The sequence below is a fragment of the Pleurodeles waltl genome, chromosome 2_1 (genome assembly GCF_031143425.1).
Source record: "Pleurodeles waltl isolate 20211129_DDA chromosome 2_1, aPleWal1.hap1.20221129, whole genome shotgun sequence".
NCBI lineage: Eukaryota > Metazoa > Chordata > Amphibia > Caudata > Salamandridae > Pleurodeles > Pleurodeles waltl.
The window spans coordinates 666,948,663-666,962,025 of record NC_090438.1 but is presented as its reverse complement, the minus strand read 5'-3'; the positions used below and the strand labels follow the sequence as shown (position 1 = coordinate 666,962,025).

General features: G+C 45.5%; 1 protein-coding gene across 2 annotated transcripts in view; it reads right to left on the bottom strand.

Annotated features, from left to right (window-relative positions):
* The window catches only part of SACM1L (SAC1 like phosphatidylinositide phosphatase), a 270,638-nt gene that overhangs the window by 19,375 nt on the left and 237,900 nt on the right, over nt 1-13,363 (bottom strand). For both annotated transcript variants that reach the window (XM_069216268.1, XM_069216274.1), the window contains exon 19: nt 9,904-9,961. In XM_069216268.1, the coding sequence (XP_069072369.1) occupies nt 9,904-9,961 (58 nt within the window). The remainder of the gene's footprint in view (nt 1-9,903; nt 9,962-13,363) is intronic.

Sequence of the window (13,363 nt, the reverse complement as noted above, 5' to 3'; positions counted from 1 at the left end):
CAGGTGTGACTTCAGCATGTTTATAGTGAACTCCAGCGAGTGCAGGAGGTTTGCTGTAGTCTGGAAGTGAGAGACGACTTCCCAGGGCGAGCCCGCCTTCAACAGCCAGTCATCGAGATAGGGAAAGACTGACATCCATAATTCTCGCAGATGAGCTGTAACCACCACCATTTTTTTGGGGGGGGGGGGGGAGGGAGGGAGGGTGGGTGAAGAGATTTAATATGTGGACTGACCCACAAGGTTTGGCCGCACAAAGGCTGGGGAGCATGCTCGGCACAGTGGCCGGGTGGGAACTGGCAGAGTTGGTAGCCCTTTCCATATCCACGAAAGGGGCAGAAAGCAGAATAGGGATGGCGGGGGCTGAAGATAAGCCAAAGGACAGGGCCATAGCCTGTCTGACCTTAAATGTCTTGAGCACCAAATCCACTTTGCCTCTTAAGAGATGGGAGCCGTCAAAGGGCATGTCCATCAAAGAAGATGTGACATCCCCTGAAAAGTCAGTAGTCTGTAGCCAGGCGTAGCGCCTAATGGCCACCGTCGATGAAACTGCTCTGCCTAGCGAGTCGGTCATGTTCAGTCCACAGCAAATAGTGAACTTTGCTGCAACTCTTCCATCTGCTACCGCTTTGGAAACCACTGCCCCGGCCTCCTCTAGAACCGTAGGCAGCACTTGTGCAACCGTGTTCCACGCATCATGGGAGTAGCAGTCCAGTCCAGTTTCAGAGACCTCAATGCCAGGCTGGTAGAAGAAAACATTTTCTTCCCAAATGTCTCCAGACTCTTGGATTCCCTATCCAGGGGAGACGCAGGGAATTGTGCCAGAGTTGATGTGAGGTGGAAGTATGGACAACCAAACTTTCAGCTGTGGAATTTTGAGTGAGGAAGCTTGGATCCCCTGGCATGGGGCACTGACAAAGGACGACTGTCCTATTCACAGGAGCCCTTGTGCTGCATTTGTACCAGGTACCCAAAAAGACACATTTGAGGGCCTCATTAAATGGGATGAGCGGTTCAGATGGGGAGACTCCCAGCTGAAGCACCTCTGTCAAGATATTGGTCTTGACTGCCACCAGGGGAACTGTGGGTCCAAGGCCTCCGCACCACGATCGCAAAAGACGCTCCATCCTCCATAGCCACAGTAAGAGGAGAAATCCTGCCAGCATCTGGGGAAGTATCAAGGCCATTATCTTCACCCAGTTCCTCACAACAGTCCATATCTTGCATATAAGGCTGGACTTCTTCAGGGCCAAGTGAACTCTACAATCCTCCCTGAGACCAAGCCCATAAAAATAGGGCTCAGGACCTGATCTATGGGGCAAGGCTCCAAATGGTACAGGATACAGCATCTGTATCTGTATCTGTTGGGGATTAAAATGGGGATGGTGGTGTTGGTTATCGCCGGGAGCATCAGCATCAGGACTACCACTGGGGGAGGTCAAGGTGGCACGACCGGATTTGGTCTGGATCCAAAAGTGGATCCCTGACGCCCCACTGTTACCAGGCTGGAGACGCCAGAGCAGAACAAGCAAGGACCTCTGCTGATCCCACAGGGCAAGAAGGCACACCAAAGGGGTCGGCCCGCCTAAATATGCACACATGGTTTCATAAAATTCCGTTAGTTGGGCCGGGGTTGCTCTGGCGCCCATAAACTTGGGGAAGTGCTGAGTCTGCCCAGGCGTGTGGTTGCTTTCTTGTCTCATCGGGCCGACCGACGCAGAGAAGTTGAAACGCGCTTTGAATTCTTCTTCTGGAGTATAGACTTACCCGAATGCCCAGAAAATTTTGAATGGGATGACAACCTTGGATTCCGCCACCGATCCCAGGATCTCCCTCTCCACCAGGACCTCGACAGGCGGAGAGTCGCCCGTTGGGCTGCCATCAGCCTGAGGGAACACTCCCTCAAAGACTTCAGGTTCATGGCGCAGCAGTAGGAGCACGACTTCGGGTTGTTACTGCATGAGGACACACCAAACAGTATCCAAAAAGTTAATATACAAGATCAACTAACTCAATTAAAGTCTTAGACGCGTCCTGTAATTACTTGAGATTTATTCTTTCCAAAGCGTGTAACATTCAAGCAAGCAGCCAAAACATCTTTGGGTTGTGTTCGCACTCGAGGCACCACAGGCAAACAAGGTGCGGGTCCGTCACTGATATCCGTCAGTCAATGGCACCGCAAAGCTTGAAGCAGGCCTCCTTGGCTGACATCCCTGCCACAGCAGGAGGAAAAACCTCCAAAAACAGTCAACAAAATGGTGAAAAGAATTGAAATTAAATTTATATTTCTATAGAGCGGCTTATCACCCTTGAGGGTCTCAAGGCGCTGTCCATGGTCACAGGGAGATCAAGTGATTTGCTCAGGACGTTGCGCCGAGGCTCAAACCTGGATCTGCTGCTCCTGAGGCGGTCGCTCTGGAACCAGTGTGAGATGCATGGGCCTGATAATAGCGTCTGAAGTTTGACCTCTGTGGAAAAAAGGAAATATCCTCTCATCCTATCTCCTTGCCTCTTCTGCTGAAAAGCCTTTGCCCAGTCAATCAAACTCCTGTGGTTGGCTGCCCTTTATGCAGTGCCACTCTGCTAGCCAGTATAAGTGTTTGAGGAAGATCATTCTATTCCTAAGACCCTGCTCTTGCTCCCTCTCCCCCAATTCCTCTTTTGCTCTGTACCTTCCACGCTTTGAGGCAGCCTTAGGGCAGTGTTAAGCACATTATAAGCAACCAATGCAACAAAGCAAGCATCTAAAGACCACGACAGGCATGCCTGAAAAGCCATGCCCTCTGGTATATACAGAAGATAAAAATGAGCAATAGTGTAAAATTAAACCCGTATTTACAAAAGGCTCCTTCAAAATCTATGATGAGTGACAATAAGTGACAATACATCAAGTACCTCTCATTATTAAATTTATCTAACAGAAGGCAGCAGGCTATAGCTCCATGCACCTAACCACTAGCACCTAGCCAATATTAAAAAAACGAATTGGAATAATAATTTGATAATGTGTGCACACATTCCAACACCTGCTGCCAAGGTGCAATTCTGCGGAGGGAATGTAAACAAATCAATTGCTGACAGTGCACCACCCTAGACAGCATTCAAAAAGTCCCATTCATTAATGTCAGTCCATTTCAAATCTTCTCTTTATTCTTCTTCTTATTTTACAATAAGTAAGACATCACAATAAAAAACAGCCAACGCGTTTCCTCCTTACAACAGGACTTCTTCAGGGCCATAAATTCAATTCGTATTAGTCAGTCATATTCTTATTCATATTGCGAACAGTGCATCCAATACATTCAGTACTGAAAACACTGATTGCCAGCACGGGTCCTGCTTTGAACATACAGTATCCATCAGTCCCAGCACAAATGTCAGCAATGTTGTTCTCGTCGCTCCCATAGCCAAGTTCCTTGTGAATGAACAGAGCAAATGCTTTCATTCGGTTGGCGCTTCCTCCCACGCAGACAAACTGGAAAGTAGACTCTGCTAGCTTGGATTTGATTTGTTTACCTCTCATTATTACATATAGTCAGTTATTTTGAGTTACCTGGACTCATCCAACCATTATATGGTCAGATGAGGGAAAATTAGACAGCAGCAAACAAGAGTAAGGGAGGCACAACTGCAAGCTATCATGGATTGCATACACATTCAGTAGATGGTTTGAGCAAATTGAGCAACTGCTTGGAAGGTGTTATTGAATTAGTTAGGTTTGCACATCGAATAGACGGAAGTCATCAATTGACATGATTTTTTTTTCTTTTTGAAAGGATACCTCCCTCGAGTAACATTTGGAAATGTAGGGTGTGGTCTGTTGGGCAATGGATACTTCCTCCTTTACAATGTATGATACTAGGGTCTCTCTCCTTGAATGTGGCAGATATGACATCAATCCTGGTGTCCTTTATTTCAAGACAGAATTTCGGAGTCCTTCTGATGTCAACATTATATAGTTTCTTCAGTTCTAGACACTGGCATAATAAAAGCCCCCACAGCACCTGCAGTGTGAATGGGGCCCCTCAGGTCCAGAGGCCCCCCTCAGCACAGTAAATGATACACGGGCAACAGGCCCCTGACCTGAGAGCTCCTGACTGAGGAGGCGGTTGGCAGGGGGGCAGGGGATGTTCAGTACTTTGCCTCTCGAGTTTTGTTATGCCACTGGTTCTAGAGTGGAGTGAAGTAGTCTCACAAAGTAAGAGGGGAGTACTTGGATAAAGTGTTCTCCTAGTTACTGGATAAATCAAAGCGTAAACTAGGAGCTAAAGAAGAATGCACTTCTATATTGTTCTGAAACAGAATCTGACTAAACTCGCCCAATGGGCTGTGGGTAATGGCTGCATGAGAGACAGTATTCTATGGCACTAGTTGTTATGATTTCAGAGAGAGCCTTCTGTAAGTGTTCATTTAACATGCTTGATATGTTTAAGTTCCACGTTGGGTTTGTTCTCCAGAAGAAAATGGTGTGCTGCTCTATGAAAGCATAGATTTTGCTTTCTTTTAAACTAAGGCAAAGCATCTATAGAGCATTATTTTACACACTACCCAAAGCGTAATTGTTTCTCTAGGGCTCATCTTGTGAATCTGCAGCCTCCTGTTTAAATTTGCACAAAGGGAGAACATTAAAGGGAAGTGGAGCAAGTTGATCTTTTCCAGTGTGCAGCACAACAATGAGAAACCTTGTGTGATAAAGATGTGTTGAAGTATTTCTGGGCAACTACATTACAGTGAAGTTATCAGTTGACAGGCAAAGCCCTGGGAACAGGTGTCAAGCACACTTCATTTTTGATTCACTATAGCCACAAAGTGTCAGGCATGACCAGTGGCTGCTTGTGGAATTAAAAGTGGTGGGGTGTTAGAGCAAATACCCACATTTAGCACACAAGAAAAGCAAGAAAGCCCGATGCTTGTGAGAGGCATTCAGGGTTCACCCTCCCCCTCCTCCCATGGAGCTTACCCCATTTCAGGCTCTGTTATTATGTGCGGTAAGTTCAACTTGTAAAGTGCAAGGTCCTTGGAGACTAGCACTCTGTTACAGGCAATAAAAGCTGGCTCTCACATTTTTTTTTGTGCTAGCTCACATGACTAGGTGTTGACGCAAGTGATGTTTCTGACCTTCCCCACTCCAGCATACTCATTAGCAACATTGGGGGTTTTAGGTAATTTAATTAATCTTAGAAGATCGACTGCCAAAGTTTTTATTTAATGAGTTTGTGTAGTTCCAGTACACCATACATTGCTATCAATGGTGTGGCAGATGCAGTGGCACTCTAGAGCCCTCTGCACCTCAACTTTGGCTGTTTTTCACTAACAGTATAGTACAGCAACTGATGGGACCAATCTCCTAGACTTATGGTAAATATTGGGCAAGGGTCAGGACCACACCAACAGGTCACACTGGGGCGGGGGACGGGTGCAGAGTTGTAGTACGGTGTAAGGTCCCCAATGTTCATCAATAGGGATCAATCCGGTTGAAATGTGGCTGCAGGTTTCAACAGGGAGTCAAGTCGAGGAGAACCAATAGGTAGGTCCAAGTTTTGAAATGCTTGGGATGGATGAACACCTTCACTCCTTTTCTCTGCAGGCCAGGGGTGACGGGTGCAGAGGTGTTCTGAGGCATTGTCTTTTCTCCACCGGGAGCACTCACGGTTGAGGGGGCCTGCGAGCAGAGGCTCCAGGCAGCATTGGTGAGTTCACAGTGGGCAAGTCCAAGGTGGGCTTTGTCTCTGGAGGGCTGGGGGACCGTGTTGGTACCATTAGTCCACTTCAGCTCGGGCTTGGCGGCACGGGTGCAGTTGTGCTTTCGGGTGTCGCTTTTTTTTGGTACGGAGTCCTCTCAGGTCTCTTGAGGTGCCTGCAAGATACAGTGAAAGCAACTCTGCAGCTCAATGGGAGTTCCTGGGTTTTTGTTGAATGCAGCTAGCCCTGCCAGGCTTTTGGAGGCACAGCAGCTTGCAGGACTTTGGCCCAAATCGGTGGGTCCACCAATCAGGCCGGCAGGGCTGAGGCCAAGTCAGGTGGTTCTTCCTTGAGCTTTGGTTTTGAGGCTCTCGGGTGTCCTTCTTCATAGGTCAGCAGGAATCTGCTTTCCTGGTGCCAGATGCTCCCTTAAATACTGAATCTGGGGGTGTTTTGGAGAGTGTAGGGTAGTAGCCAATGGGATACTTACCACGGAGTCATTATATCCCCTTTATGACCACTTCCTGGGGGAAGTGGGCATAACCCTATCACAGAGTTCCTAAATCTGCCAGCACCAAGATAGCATATTTCTAAATGTTGTGTTCACATCAGGCAGCTTACCTTAGGGGTGGGACTGACCTGAGTGTACTCACTGAATACTGAATACTAAATTCCCCACCTGTCCAGGTGCCAAATGGGCCCTGGGGCAATGGGGGGGTTGACAACTTTCCTATGAGTGAAGCCAGATCTGCATACCAAGGGCGGTAGGATTCTTTGAAGTCCCCTGCCCTGGAATGCAGTTCGCAGGTCATTCTGTTGGGTGAGGTGTGTAAACACCTAGCCCTGAGTAGGCTTCGTCTCTGACCGCCAGGGATTAAAGGCTCTCACCCTATGGGGCCAGAATCCTCTCTGTTGGTAGCAGGCTGGCAAAAACTAGTCACTCCCCTTACAGGTAGTTAGTAGGTTTTCAGGGGGCACCTCTAAGGTGCCCTTTGGGAGCATGTAGTAATAAATCCATCACTGGCATCAGTGCAGGTTTATTAATATGAGATGTTTGATACCAAACATCCCTAGTTTCAGTGAAGCCATCATGTAGCTGGAAAACTCATGCCGTAGGTAGCAGAGGTACTATTTTCTAGGGGCTTGCAGGAGGACCAAAGATATTGCCAATTGAGAAAATTGCATAGTTTTAGGGAAAGAGATCTGGCACTGGGGACCTGGTTAGCAGGACACCAGTGCATTTTCTGTCAAAACTGTATCGAATGCCAGGCAAAATGTGGGAGTGACCATGTCAAAAAGTGCACTTTCCTACAGGGGCCACCAGCCACCAGAGACAGAGGGGTCAGTAAAAACAGAGGATGAGAAGCCAGCAAATGTCAGCGACTAAGGGGCCAGTTGCAACGAAAGACTGAGGGGCTTGTTGTGGCTTAGACTCAAAGGCAACCTGTGGTCAGAGACTGAGGTGTCCAACAAGATGGCGACAGAGCTGGAATGGCAATCTGGTTAAACAGCAAGAAACAAAAACATTCATAGGGTGAAAAGAAGAAAACAGTACCCAGGGAGGGAGAGAGGCAGGACTAATGAGCGTGAGACGGAGAGAGCATGAGAGAGAGGCAAGCAGCACTCACAGATAAGAGACAATCAGCACCCTGGCAATGAGGGTGCACCATAGCCGTGGGCTGGAGGATACAGCTATCACCCGCTCAATAGCTGGGGCTAGCCTCTATAGCCAGGGCTAGCAGTGGGAAGAGGATGGTGATAGTGTTGGAACGTCTCGCCTGCCCCCCAACTCCTCAAAGGTGGCATGGCAATCTAGGAAGTGAGGAAAGCTTCAGCTGAGTGCCCCCGGCGACCCAGGCACTAAGCCTAAACCAGCAGCAGGTAAGAAAACGCGCACCCCAACCTGGCAAGATGTTCTCCTCATTGCTCCACCCTCCAGAACATGAAAAGCGCTCTAAACCCCACCACACTCCTCCAACAGATAAGGCATGCCATCATACTTAAACTGGTTCCACGTGAGCCATAAGTAGCTTCCCTAGGTCTGTTTGATCTTGTGTTCAGGAAGAGTAGGCCAAGCGCCCTGCATCTCTCAGCAGGTAAATAGGTCACTCCATGGTAGAACAAGTTAGGGATTATTAACCCGCCACCCTGCACGCACTTAGTCGGTAATTGCCCCTCACCCCAGAACAGGCAAAGAGGTCTGCACTATGCAGCCTATATACACAGATGGCATGATGTCCTGCCAGCACTTCAAAGCAGGTAAATGGAAGTGATCTACCCAGTCCTAGCAAGTAAGGGGCTCTGCAAACACCCACCAGCAAAGCCAGTAGGAGTTTTGCCCCCATGCACATGAGGCTGATGCGTATGACTACAACTGTACACTGCACGTCTGGTGAAGTAAATTTATTTTCCATGCATTAACAGTATTATTAATATACTGCTTGTCTGTGTTTAATTACATTGCTACATTTGTCAGCAGCTGCTTGAGGCTCAACACATTAACCGAATCAATGCTGAACTATGCAAACACATTTCAGTGGATCAGCATAAGACAAGTTGGTGTGTAAGGCAATTCACAATGGCTAGTGAGACATGTTTGATTGACAACTTAGATCACTGCGTACTGGTCTTTATGACTGATTGCCTCAGGTTTGAGAATGTTATAAATAACAATAGGCAAACACCTACTGGGTGACCCACTTTTTCACAAGGAGCAAAATAGTTGTATTGTCTGTAAGTATCAAGACCACCTTTTTCTGGAGAAATCAGGCAAACGTCACCAAAGAAAGCTCCAATTAGATGTAGTTGAACAAAGCACTACAGAACCAGGGTCTTGAACATAGTTTTCTTTCCAAGCCCAAAAGGCAAAACTATTAGAAAGACCCATGTCACTGACACACACTTCAATTCAGTTCAACAAATGCAGTTACCAGTTTTTCTTATTGAGATCTGTGAAAAAATAGTGAATAGAGAGGGTCCTCATCCCCACTGTCTTTCAAGCTATCAAGCATAATTTCAGGGTTGGAATGGAATATGGCATTGCAGCTTAAGGGACTCTAACCCTCTTTTGAAAATTATTTAAAATGGGAATGCCATGAATAGAGCGCTGGTAAATTGGTGTCTGTGGAATGCTTGAAGCACGCTTTTCCTTCTCTGGTTTACAAATAATCTAAAAGCCAAGGTAAACTGTGTAGGAACAGCAATGGAGAGGAGGATTAGATCAACCAATCGCTCAACAATGAGTACCCATGTTATACCTCGCACCAAAGATAATACTGTAAGCAGAACCCTGGTAACAACCTTCTACTTTATTCAATCAGAAGGAAACACAATTTTACCGTCAATGATACTCTTAGTTTCCACAATCTTCCCACACCGGGATTTGGAAAATGTTGTGAAAATCAACAGTCCACACTCAGAGTCCATTCTAAACAGAGGACATTTTCTAGATCAGAGTAATAATGTGGCAGAGTCTGAATAGGTTCTACAGAGGAATACTATAGGGAGAATGGGATTAAGCTTTTGTGCAAAAGAGCTTGTCTAGGGTTGTAATGAGGTCCTTGCGCCTTTCAACACTTGTATGGAAGAATCTACTGAAGGACAGACAGACATACTGAGGGAGCTATAGGTCCAAAACATGGGTGTAGAAGTTCCTGTGGCAGACTAGGCTGGTGCAATTTATCTTGGAATGGGGAGTGGAGGAGTTGAGGTAAATGGATCCTCTGTGCTGGGTAGGAATTGTGGAGTTTTTGGTGGACTCTGGACTACTACTGTACCTGACAAGTAGAGGTTGGAAAGGGGAAATTGGTGTTGTGACCTAGGGAGACATGTAGGGCTGGATGTTTCTATATCATAGGCAACAAGACTGACCTACAAATATATAGCATGCACTAAATCGCACACCACTCTATCAGCTGTGGGTATAGTTATTATTCTGAACTTCACATCTACTTTCCTTGACGATGTAGTGGATACAATAAGTTTGTCATTTGAGATATTGCAAGTGAGGTTGTGACCTGCCCCACCCCACCATCCTGGAGGGTATCAGGGACATGAAGAGGGTGGGAGGGGGAGGGGGGAGACAGAAGGGCATCATTAGAGAGAATGATACAAGAGAACCACCATATGTGGTGACATATCTTTAAGCAAAGAAAATATTTGATTCATTCCTACATATGCATGTCTAGAGGTGACTACATAAACTTAAGCGTTGGTGCAACTCACCTGCCATAAGTAAACAGATAATGCACATGGAGAATGCCACAACCATGATGACAGGCAGCTGGGGAGAGGAAAAACAGCACACATTAACACATTCATGTGATTCTGGTATACTGGAATGCTTGTAAGGCAAACTGAAAAAGCACTATGGATGTCAGTTACCACAAAGCTACACGACTTGACACTAAAGAAATACTTAGATCTAAACAAAAACAGCACTGACCATAAAATAAGAACATTTACAAACAGAATAACAAATAAAACAACATTCACAACTCCATTACAGATTAAATGGACTACATTAGGAAGTATGCCTGACTATGTAAAGGAGTGTTTTTACTGCAGTCCATGTACAGGTAAAAGTCCACTTGGTGATGGAACCATACATTAAACGTTTTATACAAATGCCTGCTTCACAATCTTGCAACAGGACAGTTTAAAACAAGAAATGTGGGAGTACTGTGCCCAACAGTATGATTAGAGCATGCTGGTTAAATGTAATCAAGTTATTGCTCCATCAGCGAGGATGCCCACATCGGATAAAAATGTAATCTTCATTTTGGTTCCCCAACACAGGAAAGGCTTCTGTTCACCTACACCATCACCTCTAGGTAGGAAATCTGCACCATCCCTCTCAGTAGAAATAAGTAACATGAAAGTAGCAGCTGCGCGGTCATGACATGGAGTACAAAAACCGTTTCATTCAAGCCAGTGGCTATGTGGTTTGCAGACTAGAGACATGGCACACCAGATCCCACCCCCTCTGCAGAAGAAACTCATCAAATGACTTCCATCAGCTGCCCCTCCACCCCCACCACACCCTATGAGGAAAACAAACAAAAAACTGAAGGGTTGAATGCTTGAATTAATCTCACCTATTGGTAATTACTCTGGGCCGCATTCCAATGCCACCTCAGGTAGTAACCAGCGATATGCAATTCAGCACTGGTCTACTCCAAAAGAAGGTCAACCTGAACTGCCAGACCAGATTCCCTCTGAATGCTTGCACAAGCAACCTCAGACAGGTTTAGCCATATTTGGTCCTTATCTGTAGACTGCAGTTAAGGGAGCACAGAGCCCATGTCTTAGCATACCTGTCACATTTAAGGCACTGGACTGAGGAAATCAAAAACGTGATGGGTGAAGTGCTTTAGTTAATTGCAGCCACTGGTAATAACTTGGACTGAATTCCTATCCAGCCATTTTTTGCCCAATATGCAACCGAAGACACGAACAAAGCTCATTTGTACACGGTCGACCCTATCTAAATTAGCAAAATGGGAGTGCATTGTGTCAGCAAGTAATTATGAGAGGCTAAGATTAACTAACATATTCCAATCATCAGCTGTTTGTTTCCCTTCAAGACAAGCATATAGCAGCACAAAGGCCTGCCCAAAGAACTGACAGTTTATGAGATTTCTTGCTTCCCAGTCACACAGTAGTGGCGAACAGATTTTCAGGTCGAACGATCAATGATAAGTAAACTACAGACAAAAATCTGCAATAGAAATTAATTTAGATTGTTAAACAAATACTGAACTCCAGCTACCCTTCTTATTTGTCGTTCATCTTTTCACCCCGCTGTCCATATTACCATGTGAATCACACAAAATGTTGGTAAAATCTAATCCCTCTGAGGTAAATATGATGCCACTTTTGAAGGGACGCTGATCAATGTGAGACTTTATGCCACAAGGCAATTTCTGAAAAAGCTGTACAAAATCTGAATCTGAATTCTAGGTCACGAGTTGAAGTGAAGATCATGGTTTCTTCCTTATAATTTATTACACCAGCTGCCAGAAAACACATTACAACGAACGCTTTTCACTGCTTCAGCAGCAGACAAGTGCTGTTTTTGCCCTTCTTTCATAAAAGCTAGTGTATTTTGTACACACTTAAGCTTTGAATCCGTTTTATTGGCTTTGCATTACTTCTGGTGGCCCTTTTATGGTCTTGCCTGCCAATAGATCATGCGCTGTCCGCTGCCAGGGTTATTGTTTACTATAAAGGGCTTGGAGCCCACCCATTTCGTTGGCTTAACTGACACTCTTTACGGCTGCCTTCTAATTCGTTAGCGACTGCCGGCTTCACTTTCTCTTCCTTCATGAGGAGCAAGGGCGAACTACTGATTGATTTAGTTTTATTAGTGCCCTTCCACTTTCAATTCACTGTGATTCAAGGATTATTTTCTTTGTTTCTTCCTCTCAGCCCTCTCCACGTGTCGTCCTTGTTGCTTCTTTACCTCCTACCTTTGTGCTGCGTGTTGCTTCTTCCCCTCCCGTGTTGCCTCTTCCTCTCCTTCCCCCATGCTCTGTGTTGCTTCTTACCCCTACAACCATTAACCACCTGTTGTCCGTGTTACTTCATCCATCTAACCCATACCCTCCAGTTGTCTTCCTCTACCTACCATAAGAAAAACAAGCATTTGCAAAGCTAATAGGTCTCCCCTACACAAAATCTATTGGCTTTGTGTTTTTTAGCCATGTTATACAGCAGCATGGGTGCTGTTCGGCATGGTTGAAAGCATAAAGAAAAATGTAAGTATGATGCAGCCAGCATTGACCGTGTCATAGTGCTTTTTTTAAATTTACTTTCAATCATGCTGCATAGCAGCCGCCTGCTTACAACAAGGCAAAAAAACAAAAATCATCGACAAAGCCAATAGTTCTGGCATAGGCGCGATTTTGGCTTTGCCAATACTTGTTCTTGGTTTTCTTCCAGATTTGACATTTTCCCTACTGTTGTCTCTTGTGCTAAAGAGGTTTGCTTCTGTTTACTGATTTTGGCTAATTTTTACCCTGCGGTGGACATGGTATTGATTTTGTTTATTATTATGTGTAACTAATTTTTGTTTCTTGTTTCTTTGCAAAGTGCTCTAATACCTTGGCCACGTTCACACTATTGAAAACAGCATAAATAAATAACAAAGGAAGGACCTTGGGGTCTGAGAAGGAAGCATGCTTCTTCACCAGCTCCTGGCCCTGAATACAGCCAGAGCTGGTTCCCCGTGCCTTCCTTTGTGCCAAAACCAGTTACACTTCTTAAGACATATTGAATTTTATTATAATGGTCCCCGCGTTTTCCAGTCTGAAATTCTTCCTGTTGTCAAGGCGCACAGAGCAGTAGTGGTCAATGTTCTAATTACTATTGTGCATCAGACACATTTCTATAATTCTGAGCAAAAAAGGTGTTTTTCCTGCCCCACAATCCTCTTTTCTAGCATTATTTTGAGTGTTTGGTTATGGGTTTAGCCCAGTATCACAGGAGTTGTGTTTACCATCAGGCATGCCAAATAACACCTGTCCCCAAACATTCAAGAGAATATACATGCCATAAGTTGTTGGTGAATGTCAGTTGCGGAGTGAGTACAGCTAACAGTTACTTTAATTTAATTTTGGTGGAAGTGAGACCGTGACTTGTCCGACCTTTCTCGAGAGCGCTGATCAGGGACTAGTTTTTACTT